The 23,629-nt window shown below is 47.9% G+C and overlaps 1 protein-coding gene across 1 annotated transcript in view; it reads right to left on the bottom strand.

Moving 5' to 3' along the window:
* Positions 1-23,629, bottom strand: part of HYDIN (HYDIN axonemal central pair apparatus protein) — a 164,642-nt gene that overhangs the window by 62,371 nt on the left and 78,642 nt on the right. Inside the window, exons 18-22 of the mRNA XM_085315270.1 lie at positions 15,617-15,855; positions 12,595-12,850; positions 10,483-10,626; positions 8,580-8,723; positions 7,175-7,488 (exon numbers count right to left, since the gene is read on the bottom strand). Coding sequence (XP_085171396.1) covers positions 7,175-7,488; positions 8,580-8,723; positions 10,483-10,626; positions 12,595-12,850; positions 15,617-15,855 — 1,097 coding nt within the window. The remainder of the gene's footprint in view (positions 1-7,174; positions 7,489-8,579; positions 8,724-10,482; positions 10,627-12,594; positions 12,851-15,616; positions 15,856-23,629) is intronic.

The raw sequence follows: 23,629 nt of genomic DNA, 5'->3' as shown, positions 1-23,629 counted from the left end.
CTTGCATCTCCTGTCATCACATCTCTGGCGGGCAGTGATGCCTACAGACCAGCACACACCCCTTCGCTCTATCTGACAACCGCTCATCGCAGGGGAAGGCAGAAGTGTAGAAAGAAATAATGAGAAAGAAAATACAGAAGAAAAACCAAAAAGAAAGAGAGCTCCAGCGCATTTAACATATTTTCTAGGGTCACATCCCAAAATAAATCAGGCAGATGCTGAAGCTCCACCCCGCTCAGCATGCTGGCATCGCCATCCATCCCTGGTTCARAAGGAGCTGAGCTTGTCACACCATCAGAAATTACAGACAGATTTAAGGCTGCATGTGGTTTTTACTGAAATTTATACGCTCCGTGCAAATGGTTAGTTAACATCACTGCTGAATTATTACTAAAGGTCACTTCCACAGTACATCATAATTACCCGCTGCTTTGCTAAGAGGAAAACAAAGAGATTCCCAGGAATTGTGCTCACAGTCTAACAGCYCATCCTCGCTCACATCGAGCTCAAGGGGAAGGTGCAAAGGACCATGGCGTGGGACTGGCCTGGCAGATTTGGACAATGTTGGCAGGCGAGCGAGGCAGAGAGCACAGCTACCACCACGGAGATGGGAAAATCGAAGGGGCGAAAGGGAGGATCTAGCACCGAGGAGCTTTGCCCTCAGGGTGAGCAGCTGTTTCAGGGAGAACCGATGGGGCTCTGCAGAACAAGTTTGATTCAAAACATTTTGCATGGATGAGAAGGAACAACCATCCMGAGGGCAGGAAGGCTCAAAAGGAGGTATCAATTAAATTAGGCACTCTTGAGAAGGGCACGTCAAGAGAGATCCTCGGGGTACCCGACACCCTGGGGACTCCTGCCTCCCTCGGCCATTTCCTCCCTACCTGAAGGTAGGATGGTCTTCCTGGAGACATGGACAGCACAAGAGGTCTCACATCACTCCCTTAAGCCCGCTGCATGCATTTAATCGGGATGTTCTGGCTCTCTCTCGCTGCACACCTAAGGCTGGGCACGAAGGCCCTGGGAGGGCAGGCAGGCACTGAAGAAGGTGGCTGAGGATGGCGTTTCATCTCCTAGAAATGAAAACGCTTCTCAGCTGGGTTTGGATGGGGCTGCCACTGCCTGAAGCTCCAGCACAGGTCTCGGTCCCATCGCGGCATTGCAGGGCAGTGTTTTAAAGCACAAGGTCATCTACCTCCTCTCATCACACACTCGGTCAAGGTGTGGGTTTCAGCACAGGTAGATGGTCACTCTTGCACAAGGTGCCCAGTGTCAYTGGCAATGAAACCATTGGCAGACAAAATGCAGCTACCTCAAAACAAAAGCTAACATCTCCAGAAACATCGGGGTAAGTCACATGCATCACRATAACTTTGGTCACCTGGCTTTTAGGAGACAGGCAGGCACAGCTCCTCCTCCCAGCTGGGACACGCTCCTGCTTCCTCAGTAAAGCAAAGGGAAAACAGAGCACCAGGACACACCTTGCAGATCTGACCCGTTCTGAACAAGAAATATGTGATGGTGAGTCTTGGGAATGTTCTCTTCTCTCTTTTGGGAAATGGAGAGCGCGGGGCTCTCCATCGCGCCCGTACTGGTAAGTGCCCTTGACTAGAAGGAATCAGAACCAAAATCTCCAATAGAGATTTACCCCCAACCTCCCCAATACATGAAGATTTGATACTTGGATTGAAATTCTTTGGCTCGAGTTCCATCTCATTAACATTTAAAGATCACCCAGCTACCGTGCGATGACAGGCCTGAGACAGGGGAGTGACAAGGAAAGAAGGCAACGATATCAGAAACAGCAGTCAGGTAGAGCAACCCCAGTGGATTTGAACTAACTCTCCCTTAAGAAAAGCTGTTTGGTGCACAACCTGCAGGAATTAGGAAAAGACAGCAAAGGGAGAGAAACAGCTGAAGAAATTAAGAGAAAAATGAGGGCTGCAAAATTATGYCCCCTTACTTGCCATTGCTGCACACAGCGACAGTACTCCAACGAACAAACACAAGTAAATGCCATATCCTGCCMCCTAGATTTCATCCGACAGCTTCCCTAGCGCTCAGATAGAAACAAGAAGCAAAAGAGGCAGCAGAGATTCCTGAACTGATGCTCTTGCTCAGCCTCAGCCAGCCTGGATACAACAGCACACTGCTGCCCAAAACTGCAATCAAGATTTTGTTTTATAAATAGGCATAAACGTGCCAACAGGCCTGCAAAGACAGGCCGTGAGCTGCAGCCTCCTGCCCAGAGGGGATTAAAGCAAAGGCCATCTACATAACAGAGGCAGCATTTATTTGGAGAATGACGCTGTTTGCGGCACAAACGCACACCATAGGTTCCTGCTGAACGTCTTTGGTAATGAAAATGTTTAGAAAGCAAATAGAGAAGACAGGTGTTCCCCAGGTTAGCTGGCTTCGCACCGCCAGCACAGCAAAAGTGTCATTGGCCTAAGAGCAGAGAGAAGTCACCTTCCAGCCAGCATCCCTCCACCAGCTAAAACCAGAAGGCAATGCCACCATCTAACTACAGCCCACTTGTAGTGTGGATGATGCACTGCTCTGCCTTGAAGTCTCCCTGATGGCACAGGACAGACAGGGAGGCAGTCAGCCATCCGACAGCATCTTGGATGGGATGAGCAGTGTCTTAATCAGAGCAACGCTTTTTCCTTCTCCTTCCCCACGCCACTTCGTTGTCCTAATGTCCTGGGACTGCTCTCCGGTCTACAGAAGCAAATGAAAGCAGTCAGGGCCTGTCATCCTCAGGTATGCGAGGAGACCCAATCCCAGAAAAATCCAAATGTAACACTCAGAGCAATTCCCATGCAGCCATTTGGGGCACTGACCTCTGTGCAACATCCTGGGTAGATGTCTTCCAGCTGGGCATCAGTGTAMCTTTTGGTCAGAAATTGGCTCCCAGAACTGGGGCAAAAAAAACCTGACTCAAGCCTGCAGTTATGTTCCCATGATCTCTAAGAGAAGATGCGAAGCTCAGGCCTGGGGAGGGCTGGCTGACCTGATAGCAAGCAAGCAAGCCAGGAAAAGAGCAGTCTGGTGGTGGAAGAGGCACGTGGCCAGGGTCACTATGCTGAAGAACCTAAATGTTAAGTCAGAAAGCAGCTTACAGATACACTGCAAATAGAAAATCAGCCCTCTTCTTCCTGCTTAAGCATCACCGTCCCGCACCAAGTATGCGAGATTACATCTTTAAGATAAACTCAACGACTACGTACGTTTGCCTACTCCTGGTTTCAAAATCCTTYCGGGCACTCGTATTTTATTTATTTTCAATTCTGCCCAGGGAGAAGCAGCAGCAAGTTTCCAAGAGTCTCCCTCCCTGCCCATATGTTCTGATCACGATGCTTCCCTTGGTTCCCCATGTCTCTGCCATGGGCATGGAGCCTCTCGAAAGCCCCTCTTTTCCTCCTGACRTTCACCGCCTCCGGACTGCCATTTCAGAAGCGAAAGCAGACTGACAGCCAGCTTCTTCGTTACATGAGACTATCTCTGAGAAATGAAAGACCATTTCCTTATCACACTGATCCATCAAAATTTCTCCACTGATGTCAGGAGAAACAGAGTTGAAGGATGCCTTCTGCCTGCACATTTCCGCCAGCACTCAGCCCTCCGCTCCTCGGCTCTTATCCTCTAAATTACTTGTGATTTAAGCAGGAAAATCAGTGTCCATGGGGCTACTAAAGCTCAAAACACACTGCCCCAACTAGATTGTAACCTCAGCACAGCCAGGACAGCACCTTATACCTCTGGGGAGGAAAACGGGGGTTTTGTGCTACTGTTGGAGACTCCCCAGTACCAGGGGCACTGTGACTGTGTGCATTTCTGATATTTATTCTTGCTGCTCATGCTGCTACCTCGCTCCTCTCTGGTGGCTGACAGAGTACTGCTGTCAGATTTTTGCCTTGTGCTGTTTTTCACTGTCTAYATTTTCCATTTCTTCTTTGTTATAAAAACAAAGTGGGGGAAAAAAAATCAAACGGAACAAAGAATTGTTTTTGTCAGTAACCAGGCTGGAATCTGGCTCACAGGGTCCCTTCAGCACAACCTGCCAGGGGACCTGTAAGGAGAGAGGGCAGAGAAACTTGAAACTTAAAGTTCTGTAAGGAACCCTAYCTGGGAAAGATTCCTAGTTTGTGGTAGAGCAAATCCTAGGAGGAAAGGAAAGAGTCATTTTCTACATGCTTAGCTCAACAAACTCTTTCCAAGAAGAATCTGCTGGCCATTCATTACACCTTATTTGTAGCCAGGATGTTCCTGTTCTCTAGAGACGTCAGGTCAACACGTGGAGCGGGTTTGATGCGTCACGGGGGGGCAGAGCACCCTGCYGAGCCATCCCGGCACGCGCAGCACAGGGCACGTTTTCATGGCACCCCAGAAAGGTTTAATCTGGCTCTCGGAAAGGAGGTAGAGACAGGGTCGAAGGGGTCTGGCAGGAACAGCAGTGCTCGGAAAGCTACGCCCCGGCATTTACTTTAAGAAAGAATGGAAACTCTAGAGAGCAGCTAAGTTTGGGGAAGAGCCATGGTTTAGGCTTTGGCAGCAGCAGAAGGGAGCATTTGCTCACAGGTCTATCTGCTTATCTAAGGAGAAAACCCTTGTACACCGCTTGGATTTGATGCCTTTGTCTTGACGAGAATCTCAAACAATGCTGAGGAGCAGGATGCTTCCTCTTAGAAACAGGGACAAATCGATTCATCTCTGCAGGAGAGACCCTTAAGATAAGAATCACAGCGAAATGTTTGTATCTAGCCCTAGATCTCCTGCTGAATGATTCTGGAGCTCTACTCCAACCCAGCAGAAAGCAAYCTAGGTGCAAAGTCTGGACTCTGGYTTGAGCTACCCCAAGGAGAGGGAAGAGACTGCTCTCAGTTCCTCTTTAACCACACAGGTCTAGAAGTGAAGTAACAGCAAGAGATTTACAGCTTAGCAGTGTCAGAGAAGGGGGCATGAGATGGTAAGCTCACAGCAACGGCTGGACTGTGTTGCTTCTATGATTGTTCTGTCCAAGGAAGTAGCATAGTGACAAAAACATGAGGGAAAAAAGAAGAATAGAAAAGAGTTGAACAATTGGGGGGGGGGGGACCTAAGCACAGCGTGTTGTCCAGGCAAGGAAACAAAATTTTTCTCTCCTGGCCAAAATATACTTTTATCTGATTAATGCTGGAAGTCTCTGATGATGGGTGCTGGTGACAAGGCATGGACAGTTAAATTCTATTGATCTCACCTTCGTGGGACCTGACGTTTAACGCTTCCAACATCAGACTGAGCGAGCTGCATCTCATAATTTAGAACGACCAATACCAACAGTGCTTAATGTGGACCAGAAGCAATATCTGACATGCTGCCCTTCTGCTGGGCTCTTAATGAGCTATTTGAGGTGTTAATAGCTTGGAGACTGTCTTCATTTCCAGCTCTGCCATGGACGATCACATGGTGTCTGCTGAGGAACCCAAAGAGTACGTTACTGCTTAATTAACATGCAGAGCAGAAAGGGGAGCTGTCGTAACCTCCACATCACTAACAAGCCAGCAAAGAGGATATGCCAAAGCCCTTTGGAGCAAGGAGTGCCATCCTGCCAGATGCTCAGGACCCTCCGCTGCTGCAGAGCCGGTGGAGTGGGGGTGACTCAGCATCTGCTGGAAAAACAAGCACCTGCAGGCTCAGCTCCAGCCAAGCCAATTTAGGTGGAGATGGGGTAATTAAAAGCTGAAAACTGATTCAGCATTCACATTTCCAAAAACATAAAGAGGTTTTTAAAAAATGAAAGTAACGATAAATAGGCAACTGGCCAAAGAGTGGTCCCAGAGGAAATTAATTCCACACAGGCTTCGCTGTAATGTGCTTTTTTCTCTGTTATTATAAAATATAAGCATTGTTCTATCATCAAAATTAGATTCTCCCTTCAGGTTGTAATTAAACCCTAATCTAATTTACTGGGAGATGACAGGGGCCTTCAAGCAGAGAATACAGCCCTGCTCCTCTCTTCCCTGCCCACCTCCCTCCACCTGCTTTTGCAGACTTTCCTCTGCATAACTGTGCAACTTTAGGGTCTGCTCCTGAAAGTGCCACACATCAAGAAGAGACCCTCTAAGAACATGCTCTTGCTTGGTAGGACCCAGCTCTTCACGGACTATCCCAGTGCCCAAATCTTCTCCCTCAACCCCTTCACATAGCCATAGCTGATCTCCAGTTCCCAGTCTSCTCCTCCGGGTCATATCCCAGATCCCTAAACAAAACTATTGATGGTCTGTATTATTCAGAATAGCAGCACTTCAATGCACAATGGTTAGGTTTGCTAGGTTTCCTAGGGCATTATGGAAAAACTATTTGCTACCGTAATTAAAATAACTGCCCAAGCTAGGCTTTTGTACTATGCAGAGAGGCCACAGTGGGAAGAACCGCTAGGGATGACTTTATAGACCTGTTCCAGCACGACTGCAGGATTGCTCCTGGTCTTAGAAACCCACAGACAAGCACTGGATAGCTCTGCTCCCCAAGAATATTCAGACAAGTGCTCGCCTCAGCCTCTATAGTTGCACCCAAAAACACAGCAGAACCCACCATTTCATTGTAAAACGCTAAATAGCTGTTCTGTGAATGCAACATGCACGTTAACGGATGAAAACTCACTTCACCAAGGTGATGCTTGCCTTGAGCCAGGAAAGCCTGAGAAAGCAGCTTTCCCTTCCCAGGGGAACCAGTATGGGAGCCACAGCAAAAAAAGCCACAAGAGACTTGGAATAGCAGCACGTCATTCTGCTGCTGGCACTGCCCACAAAGGTTGATAGTACAAAATGACGACAAATAGGGTTGGCAGGGAAGGGAAGAGCTCATGTGATGTATCTGCTTGCTCAAGCACCTAAACCTAAGCCAACGTACAGCTTTGTGGCTCCAAAAATAAGAAAGCAGGATTAAGAGCTATACTAGAAGCGCCAGAAGGCTCTCATAGTCCCAGTCTGGCTCTTGTCCAGCTTCAAACTGGTGGAGGTCACTTGTCCCCAAGAGTCTACCYTGAGCACAACTGGTAGGCGCTACTTCCAGACATGAAAGTCAAAAGCAATCTGTCAGATCCTAAGCAAGCAGCCTCAGGCTTTGCAAAGATACAAACAGTGCACCAGGAAGGAGAAGAGCTCCAAGGAGAGGGCAAAGCTGCACATACCTCATCTGGCTCGCATGGCTCTCTGTCAGGAACGACCAGTTGTAGCGGACAAGAAGCGGGCTGCAGTTGGTCATCTCGATGTAACGTACATCTTCAGTATCATTCAAAAGGCAGCCAAAGTTCACGGCYGTGGTCTGGAAATGGAGATTCGGAAAGTACACTTCTCCCCGAAGGGCAATGTGCTCCTCATGAGAGTGCTCAACAAACCGTATTATCAGGGCCACTTTTGCTACCCGGATATCCAAACCCTCACGAAAAGCAGGGTTAAATTTGATGGAAAGATGAAGTTCCTCTCCTATTTCCAGCTTTATGGCCTGCAACGAGAGATAAAGACGTCTTAATTATTGGTGCAATGAAGTTCCAAGGTCTGATGGCATGAAATGTGCAAATGCATGATGTCCAAATTGTGACCCCAGTCTCAGTTCATCCTTTGTTCAGTTCATCCTTTGTTTTCTTTACAGTGTGTCTGACTGCTAGCACCATAAACACTCATCTGAGACCATTTCAGGCTCTCATTCCTGTGCTCTGCATCAACACAAGAGGGAAGTAAATATTGTTCTACTGAATTCTAGACCCTCAAAATCTATATGCTAAAAACCAAACCAGCCCTCTGGCAAGCCAGGGCCTTTGGCCCTGACTCTGAGAAAACTCTTTTATCCTTACGCTCAACACAGGCGTAAGTGCATTACAGACATCCTTGTGGTGGAGAAGGAAAATATGAGCTTACTTGCACAAAAAAAAAAATCTTCATGCTCAGGAAAGTCTCCAGGAGACTTGCAAAACTTCAGCCTTCAATGAGCTTCCCTCTCCCTGCCCCAAGTAACACATCTTGCCAGGAAATGATGTAGAAACTGGACATGAAATAGGGTTAGGGTGGTGAGTCAGCACACCCGAGTCTCACCTTGTCCAGCTTTGCTTCAGTGCAGCTCYGCTGACTTCGGCATGTGGTAGCCATTGGCACAGAAGGGAGCCCAGAAGTGGTGGCAATTACTACAGCAACACGTGCACAGCTCAGCCTCCATGCACCACGTCCACTAGCAATGGGGCAGGTGTCACAGAGCACTCTGAGCCCTGCCAAAGGCACAGCCGACCTCAAGGAGAGTAAGCTGCTATTGAGGTGATCTGAGGAATGCTGTGACCATTTTCTAGGAAAAACCATTACCATATGGCTTGCCCAGAACCACTTGACAGCTGCTCCCCTTCTCATGTGTCTTAAATCTAAGCTGTATCTTCCCCAATTCAGATATTTTATTCCCTTCAGCAGTTTGTTTTTAATCTGATTTAGTTCCAGCCAGTTGACATTAAAGACTAAGCTTCTCTACTAGAAGGCCTCTGGACCACAAGGTACCATCCCACTCCTTTCCTCTTCAAATCACACGAGTAGGAAAAGTCCGCAGCTGCTCACCCGACCATCTACATAGATGGGTTGCCGGTCCACATCACAGAGGGAGAAAGGTTGTTCTAAGGACAGGATAACGCTGACTGGCAAGGAAGAGATGTTTTTTAAATTAAGAGGCTCATACTGAGGAGTTAGGACATCATTGGCTTCCTGCAGAAACACAGGAGAAGACAAAGAAAGAAAATTGAAGGAGCAGTCATAGACTTCCTTCCCCTTCTGCTGCATTCCAAATACTTCAATACCAAAAGAGCAGGTATCTCTATTTACTATTCTTACTACTTTTTGCTCTTCTAGAAGGCTTTTCTCTAAGTATATCAAACACTTTCCATGTTTAGAAGCCACAGGACCCCCAAGGGACTGCAAAATATTACTGTCTCACAAACAGATGAGGGAATAGGATCCCTRAACAGGGCAGCTGCTTGACAAGGTCTAAAAGGAAAGAGAAATCAGATTGTCTCCAGTTTTGTCTCCTCTTCTTGGCTGAATGGCACAAGACATTTCCACTCACGGATAATAACTCCTTACAACTTTACAGACTCAAGTGGTCTCATAAAAACCAGTGAGGCTAGTCAGAGGAGTAAAGAGAGCAGGTTTGAGCCTGCAGTGGAGAGATTGCATTAGCCAAAGGTTACGTTTAAATCTTTGCGYGCACGTCCAGCTGCCTAGAAACCTGGACAGCTCAGCTGCAAAGTGTCTCCTGCTGCCCTTGCTATAGTGACAAGCTGTCTATAGACTCCAAACTAAGCTCCAGTCTAAGCTACATCTTCCTGCTTATGTTTCACTGGGCTTCCTGCATGGTTTATATAAACTAGATAGTGTTTGGGAAACTAGTTCTAAACGTATTTATATCAAACAGCTGCAGTGTCATGGCACTCAATAAATTGGTGCACGCGGCATCAAGCAGACTGCAGGCAGACATCAGGGATAGCTGGGAAGCGTCTAATTAAATCTGAACTGCCTCCTCACAGGATTGCGTGCTACTCTGGGAGGCAGGGAGCTAGACAAGAGACCTGGAAATATAGAAACTAAATAATGAAATATTTTCTCTTTTTCAGACACCTCGCAGGAGAGCAAAAGACGATGCAGAAATCAGGATCTGGAGAGAAGGGCAGCTGCTTTGTGCTGGTGTTATCTCTGCTGCAGCTGGAGGATGTCTTTGTCTCCTTCAAACGTGGTGAGGTTTGGGGAAGCGCAAAGATCTGTTAGCACTGGCACCCATGCCCATGGCAGAGAAGGCAGACAACAGACAAGTGCTGACAATTTTTCTTGTCAGTCCAAAGAGCTGACAAGATCCTCATTTTTTCTCAGCTTCCCTACAGGAGCAACGTTCAGATTTCACCATGCCTTAGAAGCTGCTGGTAAACTTCCCTTCATATTGGGAGCAGAAACCAGTGGCCATGATCTTTCTCTATGGAGAGCTCAATTTTACATAAGGTAAGGAAATAAAAACAGTCCCATCTCTAAATAGCTCCGTATCTATTTCCCACAGAGCCACATGAGGGGTGAGATGGAGATTTAGCATAGCTCAGCTGCAGGGATCTGCTCTCTGCAGCCSCAAGCTGGCACACGAAGTGGCTGCGCAATGCTCTCCCCGCACACCACGCTCTTACGGGTCCTACGTCTCCTGCTCCGTGCCCTTGGGTCAGGAGCTCAAACAACTCTGTCTCTATGCCAAGAAAGGCAGAACTGAGCTGGAGAGACCGTCCATGACCCCAGGGGATGGAGGAACTGAAACAATGATCTAAGCACTAATGAGAAAATCTCAGTCCCACTCAAATCAATGGCCAAAGCCCCACAGATTTCAGAGGAAGTTATTTAATTTTCTTGKTTAAATGCACACACATTGGCAGGCTTTCTGTCATGAGCCACGCTGCCTATTAAATTGGCAGGAAGCAATCCAGAGACTTACCTTCTCTACCCGGAAAGTGATTTCTCTGGAGGAGATTTGCAGAACAGGAGCAATGAACTCACACGTGACATCCACTTGCATTATTTTTTTCTTCCCGGTTTTGCTCCCTACGATGGCGTGACACAGCAGCCGCTCCTTCGCTACCTGTAGGCACGAGAGCCACACATCACCCAGCGGACGCTAGCAAGATATCGCAGTGCACTCTCCAGCCATCTGGCTATAAACACGTAGGGTTTCGACAGCCTGGATGAAAGCCTTGTTACTGGATCTTGGTAATCATTTTAACAGTGGGTATTATAGACACAATCACTGGTCCCCAAATATTCCACCTTTCTTTTTATGCTGTGCCCTGTTTGTTCAGCACTCAGATGTCCGCAATGCCACCGGCTTGCATCCACGGAGGGCACTCATGAGTCATGTGCTGTCTACAATCATAATAATTACTGCCTCAAATGATTATTGTTTTCATATGCTCCATTGCTAACTGAAACACTTCCAGGAAACTGTAGGAAGTCGCTACAAAAAGTAACTGTATTAGGGAAAGAGGTGATGGAAAGGCCCAATGTCAGCAAATCCTCCCTTAGACGCTTTGTGGAAAGGACACATAGGAAAAATCCAAACAGGCCAACCTGCCTTCAAGTAAAGAGGGGCTCGCCCRTTTTCAGGAACGCGCTGTCTCCTGCCAGATCTGGTTTAAAAAGAAACCTCTCCATGAAAGAGGTTTCTTTCTGCACTTCATAKGGAAGTCCTCTGCACCAGCCAGGAGGTCTTACATCCAGATGTTTTCCTGATTTCTCTCAAGGTTTCACTTCAAGTTTCTTCCCTTCATTTCTCGCTCTTCCCTATGGTACAACACCACAACACAACTCCTCCTTGGAGTTTACATCCTCCAAAATCAGCTGTGTTACATGTCCAATGTAGGGAGTTGAACTTCTAACCAACCTAAAAGGTATTAAGTTCTCAATAAACAAAGAAGGTAGAAAGCCTGCTCCTAGGGTCTTGGCTTTGACTCCAACAGCCATGTAGCCAGAGCTGAGCTCACAGATTCTCTTTCAGCTTTCCATTTTCTCCAGGGCCCTGATCATTTTGTTTCCTTTTTGGTGCCTTTTTCCTTCAGCAAAATCTTAGGGTTCAGAACTGCACAGGGATGTACACRGAGAGTCCCTAACAGTCAACTGAGTTATCAGGTCTTCCTTAAGCTACCCCTGAAGCAACCCCTGAAAACACTTTCCAAAACGTTGCTGTCAGTAGTGGTGTAATGCAGATTCACTCCCTGTTCACTTGAATGGCTGCGATCAGTGATTTTGGAGCATGGCAGCAAACACCAGCACAGCTGGTAGCTTCTTTGCAGGACCAGATTTCCACTGGAAGGGGAACACTTAGCAACCCTCTTGCATATCCCTTGCTGAGCTGCAGCCCAAAGGTGCACAACCTTATTGCAAGACCTGGCTGCCCTTGGGATGCTGAGGCTGCCTGGGAGACTGGGGTGAGCTGTTATGGAAATATTGACAAGAGTCAAGCTGTCAATTATAATGATCTCTGGGAACAGTCTCCTGGGGGGGAGAATGTCACTCTGTGATCATTAGAGCTAATGCAGTGTGTTCATTTTTCTTCTCCAGGACTCAGTGCTAGACAAGCCCTTGGCCTGTGTTTATACAGGGAGGAAAAATGATGCTGCTCCCAGACACTGCCTCCCTTTGCAGGTGTGTTTTGGATTGCTCCCTGCTTCCCCCAGATATATTACCTTACATTTTCTATTTACTTTTTGCCTGTGCTCCTAATCTCTCTAAACAGCTCCTTTCTCTGCCCTTCCTTTCTGCCTCAGCACATGAYACCTTATAACCTGTCGCTTGCCCCTGAAGTAGCATCTTCTTCAGCCCATATTTTGGTATTAACAAGTTGGGCTTATGGTAGCTATAGTAACAAGAAAAGCCTTAGCAACTGATAGTGGCCAGCAAGAAAAGCAACTGGTGCTGCCATGGTAACTTGTGGCATTAAAACAGTTCTTGAAAGCAATTGCTCATTTTCTCAGGCAAATGTCAAGGGGCTACTGAAGAAGCCCAAGCGGCAGYGATCTGATGGGAAAGGCTTGTCTCTCGCGCAGAACCTCACCTTGGGAGTCCTGGAGAAGCCTTCCAGCATCATGTCCATAGTCTTCCCCGGGGTCAGCTCCATCCTTAGCGGTCGAAGCTTAAAAATAGGCGATGCAGGTCCGAGGCTCTGGGAAGAATTTTTGCCTTTAGCGTTAGTGAGAGCAGGGAGATGATCCCGTTGGCGAAATGGGGCGAAGCCTTCTGTTGTCCAGTACAGCTGATGGGTGCGACGTCCCCGGTTCGTTATCTTGAAGCGGTAATAGCAGGGTTCCTGACTAGAACAGAAGCAGAGATGGGGAATGTTGTGGACCCCGAGATTCTCAGCGTTCAGCCAGCTCTGCGGCTCCCRTGGAGTTATCTGTCCACACGCGCAGCAAGAGAACTAACTCTGAAAAGGCTGACTTAGAAGAAACAGGACTAGCACAAATAAAGGGGGAAAAAAAAGAAAAAGAAAAGAAAAAAAAACAAACTATAGCATACCAAAAGCCCACCTTTGCTGTCCCTAAGTTTGTGAACATCCAGCAGCTGGTTTCTTCGCATACTGTAAAGAAAAGTTTCATGAAGAGCGACACCTCCGGGCCTCGGGCAACCCTGGGGGACAGAGCACCGCTGCCCTTTGGTGCTTCGGACTCCGAGCATCTTTCCACGGTGCACCCTGCAGCGCTTCCTGCACCAGCCGCTAAGCTCATCCCTACTGGCTGTAAGTGGAAGGAAGAAGTAGCCTGCTGCCATTTCACCTTCCCTTTAGGAGCTGCTGACCAAAGGGCAAAGCTAGAAGAGATGTTCTGTGCTCCAGCTCTGCCTGCTCGCTCTCTAGCTAGAGTAAGCCTTCAAATAAAGCTCTGTGGCCTGAAGGGAAAAGAGGAAATCTCTGCCAGCGAGGCCGTGAAGAGAGACCACCTGAGCCGCGATTTTTAACYGCAAGGCATCGCCAGGCCGAGGGCCTCGACCGCCCTTTGCGCAACGGTCAAGAGCGGGGGGCAAGCTGGCCCCCGGCTTCCCCCGTCCCTCGCAGCACTGCCGGAGAGGGAGGGAGGACCGATCCCAGCTGCTCCCTTTSACGGCAAAGCTCGAGCGGTTCCCGAGACGACGGTGGGACGGGGAGGGGGGGGGGAACCACCGCGGCGTCGCGCTGGGCTCCAGTTCCCTTCCCTTCAGCGGCAGCCCCCGGCAGCTCCCCAGCCTGCGCAAGCGCAGCCGGTTTGGACCCTCAGGAAGATCAGGGCACCGGGAGCACCGCCAGACTCGATGGCAGCTTCCGCAAGGGAGAACGTGGCGCCGGGGCCGAGCTACTGAGGCGACAGAGCGACACCGGGAGATGAATAACCAGCTAGATATGAAACAAAAAGAACATTCAATGGAAATTGATTCTTTTATACAAAGAAACGCTAACTGCAGGCTAGTCAGGAGCAATTATTTTGCCCTCTATAAATCTAAGTGTGATCAGCAAAGGAATTGTTCCTGGAACAATTACTGTCTTTTTAAAATTTTTTTTCCTCTCTCTTTTTTAACAGGTACAAAGTGCGCAGCTTATAGAATGTGTATCCGCCATAAGCAGCTAAATGCCAACACACAAGTGACAGCACAGAACAAGCCGGTCTGAAACAAAATGCTACCAACGTTTGATGTGCACGGGGTCAGTATGAAACATTTTATCTCAGGGACAGCAATAGATCAAAACTTCAAGAAGCTCTAGGTAGGTGCATAATTTCTAGCTCTTTAAAATCCTAACTTAACTGCCTGGGTCCTATTCCAGCTCATCTGGCCATGGCTCTGCAGCTAACAGCGGTGGCAGCTGAAATCAGAGACGAGTCTGCGGGCTAGAGGGCGAAAGCAGGGCTGAAGCTGATAATACGAATCACGTTGACACGGTCTTGTCYGTCACGCAGCCAATTTGTAGGTGCACGCAGGACCCGAAACACGCTGGACAAGAACAAACCTACCTGCAGGGTCCCAGCTTAGGATGGATGGTTTGCAGGTGCACATTTAAAGCCCCAAAATCTATCCTAAACACTCAAGGTAGCATTCAGCTGGTCTAACTTAATGTCCAAAAGTTAGATATCCAAGCGCTGTAGACTTTCTTTATAGTCAGGCAAAAGGAACAGGCACTTCCAGAAGGTGATTCTTCTCWCCTAGACATGCCAGGTGAATAGCACTTTGGAAAGGCCTATTTTTTTCCCCTGTTTATAAAGAGATCCCTGGTTTTGGACACGTGCTTCGATCACTGAACCCTCTCCTCAGAGCTAAGCTCTTTCAATTAAGACTCTCGATTTATCCTGCCCAACAGCCCGAGCCAAGTTTCTTTGTATAAAAGAATCAATTCCTCCCTCTTTTGAAGCTGGTTTTGCAGCCTCACTCCCCTGCCCATGCCAAGCGGAGAGCATTTCTCCTACCAACCTGACCCCTGGGCCAGTGCAGCTTTGATGGAGGAAATGAGGAGGAAACCAGGGAGCAGAAATGAGGAAAGAGTGACYAGGTCTAATAAAGAGAAGCCCAGCAGGGGAGCCAGGAAAGACAAGTGAACTGAGGGATGAAACAGGGCAAACACAAATTTGGTTACTCCTCCAGGACTCCTGGGCAGAGGGGAAAGAAAGCAGCATCATTAATCTAGTCGAGGAGTTGCTAACAAGCTACCGCCAGGTTTTCCACTGTTGTGAAATGATGCTCCATGGTGAGTGAAAAAGCAAGCAACATTATTGCAAAAGGAAATATRTTTGTATTTGTAACATTGCATTTTGCAGCCAGACGCTTCCTGAACCTGCTGTTTTGCTCCAAATTCTTATTTGATAAAGTGAGGAAATAAACATATTATAACCAAGGGCAAATTGGTGACAATTTAGCAACTGGTTTCCATTTTGGTAGCTTTGGAGGGTGAGTGTTTGATGACTCTGAAATGGCCATAAAACGTTTCTAAAGGAATTCCTGTGGCTTCTGTTTCAGTGAAATGGAGCCAGAGCCTTCTGTACTGTAGGAGAACTAGCCTGAAGGACTACAGCAAAACTTCTCCTTGCTAAGCACRTGGGAGAGGCGAGATGTCCTACCTGAAGTGAGGTCCCAGGTTGAGCTCTGGAGCAAAGGGTTTGTCAGTGACAATCGTGGTGCCAATGCCAACAGCCTGGACTGGGATCTCGCAGGTGCTGTTGTGCTCTATGCACAAGTTCACCTTGTCGTTGAATTTCTCTGTATCGTCCAAGTTGGCTATGAGACTCACAGACACCTCCGTCTCGGGGGGAACCACTCCTTCACTGGGTTCAATCCTCCAGCGTGAGTTTTTGCCAGCCTGTAACACAATCAAAATACTAACTTATAAAGGGAACCACAGAGGAAGGACTGAAAGATAGGAAGATAAAAAGCATAAAAGATTAGTATTGCCAAATCCAAGCCGCGGCAGCGGTGTCTAGAAACAGTAACTCTCTGGAATCTTCTGTACACTATATTTTACCCCCTCTTTAGCAGGCTCACTTCATTAACCTAGTTTTGCCCAACCTGAGGGATGCTCATCCTCAGGAGAGGGTTATTCCCCCTCCAGTCTCTCTTTTAGAGTACGCACCAAGGGAGCCTGCTTTGCTTCTCCTGCCTTAGTGGCAATGGCCGAGTTTGCATAAAGGCCTGAGGACAGAGGAAGTTGGGACCGTTCAAATCCCACCGCAGCGACCACATGGCGGTGGGGTACTGCTGTGAGCCTGAAGAATAACTCTGCAAAGCCAGCTGATCAAAATCCCAAMTCCAAAGCCTTCTTTCTCAAGAGATAGGCAGTGTTTCTCAACAGTGCCTGAAGGACTGAAGCACCCAGTTCCTGCTAATCATCAGCCACTGGTGCCCCAGTGCCCTAGGCTTTGGAGAGTTCAGCTATAAACATTTCTTTCTTTACTGCCCTGTTGTAAGTAGAAAGAAAACCGAACACAAGACATGAGACTTATGGGCATGGCCTGGGCTTCCCAAATGTTACCTTCCACTGGTTTCCTATGGGCTTTCCTCTACAGAYGAGGCAATAAGGGTATCGGACCCCAGCTCACCTAAAGCCAGATTCACAAGGAGTAAGCTCACAGCATGCAAGAGAAATGCATACAATGGTCCCTGGCCAGTTCTAAAGGCGTTACAGGTGGAAGGCAGAGGAACCCCTGAAGACCATGGTTTCCTCCATAAGTATCTGCAGACCTCACGTGAGCAAAAATGAACGGGCTGGTCATTCCAGTCTGTCAACTGCAGACTGACACTTTCAAAGGGAAAGATGCCTGCAAAGTCTCCCGTAGCACCAACACCCTGCAGCTCCTGCACAACAGGATGTCAAGTTCACACAACTCTCAGCAGCTGACRCATTAAATCTCAGTTACTGTTTGCTTACAGATTTAGCATTTCTGGAGTGGATAACATGGAAGGAGGAGGACCACAARCCACGTCCAAGAGTACCACTGCTGTGATTGGCAGCATCGGGCTGGGCCACATACTGCTTTGCAGCAGCTGCCACGGTGTTGGTGGTACAGGTACCCTCGTTCAGGACTGTGCATTCTGGAAGCCAGGCACTAACCTCTCGCCCCTAAGCACACCCAAAACACCAGAGTATTGTAAAAGAGAATATTTTTGCTTTTCTTTCTTTCTAATGAAAAGCGAGGATGTGCTAGGAGGCCTGACACGATCCAAGCAGCTGCTCGATTCAAGTGAAAATAGCCTGAGCTGCCATCCGCCAGGCTGGTGGCGCAGAGCTCCAACGGGATGCCAGCCAGCCCAAGGCAGAAGAGCATCAGGAAGCAAAACAGCACTTCAAAGTCAGGGAAAGCATTCTGAATAACCCCTCAACTGACCCCTGCTAACGACTAAGGTAAGACTAGCTGGAGGCCAGAGAAGCGATAACGTACTGCACATTCGGGGTCCCCACTGTGCTAACTCCTTCCCCAGGGCTGACTGTGCCCCGCACAGCAATGGGCCAGGTCTGCCCATATGGGTCCTGGACTGAACATGCCAAAGGCATCAAAATTATTCCAGGTACACTACACTGGCAAAATGATTAAACTCTATCAGCTCCATTTTTTTTTCCTCCTTGAGAGCTATAAGAAGAGAATCTCTTCAAAAAGCCTTGCTTCTCCATGAAAAGTAGGCTAGGTACAAGCTAAATGGCCTTTTTTACTCCTCTACCTTTCACATACATTATCAGCGGCAACGTATTCTCCATTCTTCTGGTCCTCACGGACTATTCTTAAATTCCCTTTGAGGTCTGWCCCGTCACCATTTTGTTTTCTGCACCCATGACATTTCTTGGCCTTGGGTAGGGAGAAGTCATGCTCAAAAAGCAGTCTGAACACCAAGAGCACGTAGCTAGATCTGAAGATGGCAAACAGAGCAAAACTCATCAGCAGAGCTGCAGCCCCACTTCACCTGCTCACCCAGAGAAACTACATTACCATACTGGACCTCCTGAAACTYCATCAAAAAATCACCATCAAATGTACTCTCATCCTAAAGGTGACAACCAAGCAGTGACACACACAACCACAAACAGGTAGAAAAGAGAAGAAGTGACCTAACCACACATCATCTCACCAACCCTCTTCCATTTTTCCTGCTTTCCTTGTGGAGCTGATCGCTAGGCTAGAGAAATCCACTGGGCTGCAATCAGCCAAAGACTCTCCAGAGAGCACATTCATACCAAGCCAGCAGGTGTTAAGATTTTCACTGACATTAATGTACAACTTTTCCTCTGATTCATGCTGACACAGGGTAGCTAGCTTGAAAAGGAGACCTGATAGCTTTGCTCCGGAGGTGAGTCTGCAAGTCTGCTATCTGACAAAGCTAATTTATCAAAGCCTGGCAATGAGCCGGGCRGTAAATTGCACCCAAGAAACTATCACAGAGGAATAATGATAGACTGTCTAGGTGGAGCCAGAGTTTGAATTCCCTAGTGTTATCCAGTGCTGACCTATTTTGCCCTAGTGGGCCAACAGTTGACTCTGGAGGAGTAAGATTTGCATGCTGTCCTCATTCCTTTAGTTAACATTTGGTGTGGGTCCAAGGGACAGCATAATGTATCGCTGAATAGAAACCTGCCAGGACCAAGAGGTTCTGCCAGGCCAGATATACCCAGGTTTCCAGGTCAGCTCTGCTAACCCTGGTCCAGGCTGTGTCCCAGAGACAGGAAATCTGGAGCTGGAGGAGGTCACCACCTCTTTTTCCTGCTGTGTGGACTGTAGAGGTTGAATGAAAGCCACCATCACTTGGTCAGGGGACTGTCACGACCTGACTACCTGGGGACCCAGTGGGTTTCATTGCTGGACTCCCGATATCCCTCCAGGTGAGGCTTCAACTGCTCACAAAGAAAAGTGGCCCGAATCACCACGTACCCGCTGTAAGGATGACTCTTGCACGGGATTGACGCTAAGCGTGTGCAGAGAATGGCAAATTACCTGCACATGACTGCGCGCGGGGGAATGCCACACTGACGGTGCTCAGCTGCTCACCGGGCAAGGCGGCTGGCTCCGTACTGGTACTGGCCCAAGAACCTGGGCTCTGCTGTAACACTGGGAGCTCTGCCATACCTTGGATCCTCTAGCTGGAGAGAGGACTGAAAAAAGCCTCTTCCCTGTGTAAAGGACATGGAGGCGATTGGTCTATGAAAAACCACCACTTAGGAGACTCAGTAATATCCGACTTTAGATAACATTCCTGCTACTTATCCCTGAACGCTCTGTGAAATGACGCAATAGCTGTATGCACAGAATAGACAAAGATAGTGGCTATTTTTGTCTCTGTAGGAGCTTGCTTTACTGGGCATCAGAGCCACTGAGTGCTAGTCAATGGTTGGGATAAATCATTTAATCAAGAAACTCAGCACAGATATCATTAGCTTCTCCCAGGACAGACTTCTATTGTGAATAAAAGCTGCCAAAATCTGGTTATAATGAACACCAGCATGGATCTCTGAGATGGATGGCAGCCCTTAAGGAATGACTGGGGAGCCACCATACTCGCTTCTCCTGGAGCTGCTTAAAGCTAGTTAATTAAAAGCATCTGGTCATTCTAGCCTTGCACAAGCAAAAGAGAAAGAACAACTCAATAGTCAAAACACAGCTGTTTTTCTTACCAAGCCATACGTCTAGTGACAGAGCATTCACACTGTGTCGAGCCAACCCATCATTCCTTGCAAAGGCTGCAAATGCAGAGGGAATAAATTCCCATCCTACACCAGCTGCACACAGAGCTTTGACTCAGTTTTTGCAATCCCAAGGGGAGACGCTGGGAGCCTCTCAGGGCCCCAGAGGCAGAGCCAAGAATTCCAACCATGTGGATAACAGTATCTGCTAAAGAAACACAAGCACATTGAATGGRTGGGTAGCTCCAGAGTAGTCCTGCAAGACCATTCCTTCCACTAGCCATTCTTTAAGACCAGTCAGCTGACGAGGCTGATGTTTTATCAGGGCCAAAGAGAACCTCAGGCAGGTGGGGGAACTGCCAAGAAAACCTCAGCGGTTTTGTTTCCTGGCTTCAGGTACATAAGGAGAATAACTCTGAAACAGTGTCTCCAGAAACTCCCCATAGTCTAGGTAACAAACGAGGTGCTGTTGAAAGTATTCCTACATACATGTAATTATCATCTTTCTAAAATGGGAGATATCTAGTGCAAAAAGGAAATGGCTTGCTCCATTCAAAAAAAATCAAATTCAGGAGTTTGTCTCCAAAATTTTAGAACTGCCTTAGCAATAAGGTGGTGGCTTGTAGCTATCTGCCCTGGAATGACAAAGACCTGAGCCAGAAATGACACTGCAGAACAGGTACTGCTTACTCAAATGGATCTTCTCAAGTCCACCAAAGGAAAAATGGCAGAAGAAACCATCATATCATGTTAGATCTGTAGCACAGGGCACCTTCCACTTCCATAGCTCCTTACAGTTATGCTGCAGGAAAGCCTCTCCACCTCCATGAAGACGCAATGTATTCTGCTCACTGGAAGCAGGTGAATGTAGGTAGAAGATGGAAGTGAATTCCCTATTGTCCCAGAAAACATCAGAATCATAGGCTGTGTTTGCTTGAGGGCTCTGTTAGGCCAAAGTCCTGGTCGCTCTTTGATTCCTGACTGGAAGGTGAGCTGGGCATGCAACAGCCCCTCACGCCTTCGTTCCCCTTTGAAGAAAACCACATGGACAGGCAGGAGCAACTACGGCAAGGTCCAAGCCATCCCCTGCTCTGGGCAGTCAGGAGAAAAGGATTGTGTGGCACAGCACAGAGCACTCCAGCCTCGTGGTCTGGACAGAGACAGTGGAGCTTCACCAAATCCAGTCTGGTTCCCTATCTAGTATTCCACCACACCAGCTGCTTCAAACACAGCCCAGACTTTGGGATGCTGCATCCTTGGCTCTTCATTTCCATGCACAATCTGGAACTGCCAAAGCCAAAAGATCACCCAACTGCACTAAGAGGCCAAGCAGAAGGCTGTGGATCAGGACATAAGGCTGGTTAGCTGTTCTCATAGACAACTATCCTCCTGCTGCCACCTCAGCAGCAGCACCTTCACATCAAATGCATGGGGAGAAACCCTCAGCACAGAGCTCTACCTCCAGCGGTTTCTGAGGATTTGCTACCTTGGCTTCCACTCCGCCTGCAAAGAACAGCACAGGAAAGGCAGACAGACTGCTTTAGCTTAGCTTCTGCTTTGGTGCACGATCAAGAGGACATGTTACAAAGGCAAAGCATCTAAAGCTAGTAAAATCAAAATTAACACATGGAACTACTGTCGCTGACAACAGAGGCAAATTTCTTGTTCTTAGTACAGCTAATAGCAAACTGCTCTGTGAGCAACAGAGCTAGTGAAGCTTGACTCCATCTGTGTCCTCTGCCCGTAGCTTGCCCTTCCAGATCCTGCCTGCCCTCCCCACTGGGCAGGAGAGACACGTGCCGTGGCTCTGCTGGTGCCGTGCACGTTCCGGTTAGCCAGCAAGTCCAGTTCAGCTGGCTGCTGCCAAGCAGAGCATTTAATAACCAAACTCTTCCTTTGTGAAAAGCACTCATGTGAGTCACACTCACTTGTAAGGACATAGTTATTTTTAAGACTTCAACCCTTTATTTTGGTTGATAGTGGCCAAYGGGTGTAAGAAAGCCTGACAGACAGTCACTAGCTTCCTTGGGTGAGCAGAATAACAATCTCTTCCATTACTGGAAGCATTACAGCATTTTTGAAAGGGCTTGAATTCATCTAATGAGATACCTGCTATCTCATGCAATAAAAACTTTTCCCTCGGGCCAGGTTTTCTGCACCTTTTACAATGTTTCCTCCTCCAAATCTCTGCTCTCCCTTCAAAAAGCTACAAGTCTTTGGCCCTAAGCCCATGCTACACATACCTGGGAAGGATAGAGMCTTCCACCTTCCTCAGCAGGTTTTGGCACAATCGATTGCCAGGAGACAGGTACTCTCTGTACCTACAGGGAGAAATCGGTACTGCCTTACTAGCAGAATACAGTCTTTAAAAGCTGGACAAGAGAGCTAATCTAATGGTGAGTTTTTCAGAGCATCCTGCATCATGAGGCTCTGCTGTGACAGCTCTGGAAAGAGTTAAGCCTACGATCTCATCTTCCAAACCTCTGCCCACCTTGTAAGAGACCACAAACTTCAGGGCTCAGGCCACCRCTGCCCATACCCTGGAAAGCCTATTTAACACTCATTTCCAAACAGCACTGCAGATATCTTTGACTGCAAACGTTTGAAGGGCAGGGCCYCGTCTGCCCGCGTTGCATTAAGAACAAACTCTGACGAGCTGGCTAATTATTCAGATACTTGGGGGTGGGGGGAGGGTAATTTACAGTACATTTACAAACAACCCCATTGCCGATTCAAGTCTGCTCTAACTTCAGCGATAGCAGTTGGAGAGAGCTGACAGCAATGCGGAGACTCTTCAAAGCCCTCCCTCCCCGCAGCCTGCACAGTTCGCCCAGATGATAACAAAATCTTCGACAACCAAAACACACAGCAGAATCACTGAAACAGCATCCGTTTAGCTGCGCTGTTTTTCAGTTTATTTCTGTGTTTTGCTGTCTATCCATATGGCCATTTCTTTAATAGAGGGAATCATGGGAAAGCCTTGAGATAATAAGCACTGAATTAGTAAATGAAACAACTGCTACACTAATGAGGGAAGAAGCAAGTATGTGACTAGGAACTGTACGTCCTGTCCTTGCTTGCTCTGAATTCYACCAGAAGCCTTTACATGCTGCTCTGAAAAAAAAAAAAACAGTGATTTTGCTCCAGTAAAACCCCAGTTAAAAGCTAACTAGTTACGGCCTTCCCACCACTCCCCCCACCTCTTTAAATGAGCAAAACTCAGTCTCTCCTGCAACATCAACTCCAGCTGGATCTCCAGGCAGTTTGTCCCTGGGAGCATGGAAGGGGGTCTCCTTGCCATCGACTCTCTCTCCAGAAGGACGTGTCTCCCTCAGAGGTTGCTTCTAGCTCAACCTGCTCATCAGATGGCTTCAAAGCACAGCTAGGTCTGAGCTCTGGAATGTCCTCAAGTGGCCAGGTCAAGACACGTGGTCRGAAGGGCAGCTCCTGCCATGCGGGGAGTGTGAAACCCCCTTTGGATGAGCCCTGGGGCAGCAAGCTGGGGCATCCCTGGCTCTACGGAAACTTAAGCTGCCCTAGGGCAGTGCCCTGGATGAGGAATGTTGAAGATCAGGTCAAAGGAGACAGGACCCCAAATTAGGAGGCAAAACACCATCATTAGGAGAGGAAATCCCAAGAAATGTTTTCTTTCTCCTCCCCAATTATAAGGCACCACAAAGCCAGCGTTTGCCATCCCACAGTGGCTCAAAATAGACCCAGCATGGTGGTTACATAGGGAGAAGAAAGCTTCCACTGATAAACGAATTACATCCTAGGCTGGTCTTTTCTGATCACACAGGCATGATGTACAAGCACCTTCCATGATGCCAAGAGATGTCTTGTTTAATAACTGTCTAGAAGATCCCYGAGAAGACAGAGACACAAAAGACGAGCAGGAAATTATCAAAGAGACTCTCTTCTAACACATCTCTGCCTTCTTGCAACGAGAGCTAASACTTCCATTAATCAA

Source organism: Rhea americana, unplaced genomic scaffold, assembly GCF_003343005.1.
Source record: "Rhea americana isolate MKP2758 unplaced genomic scaffold, rheAme1 scaffold_425, whole genome shotgun sequence".
In the NCBI taxonomy this organism is placed as follows: Eukaryota; Metazoa; Chordata; class Aves; order Rheiformes; family Rheidae; genus Rhea; species Rhea americana.
This window is presented reverse-complemented; position numbering and strand designations above follow the sequence as displayed.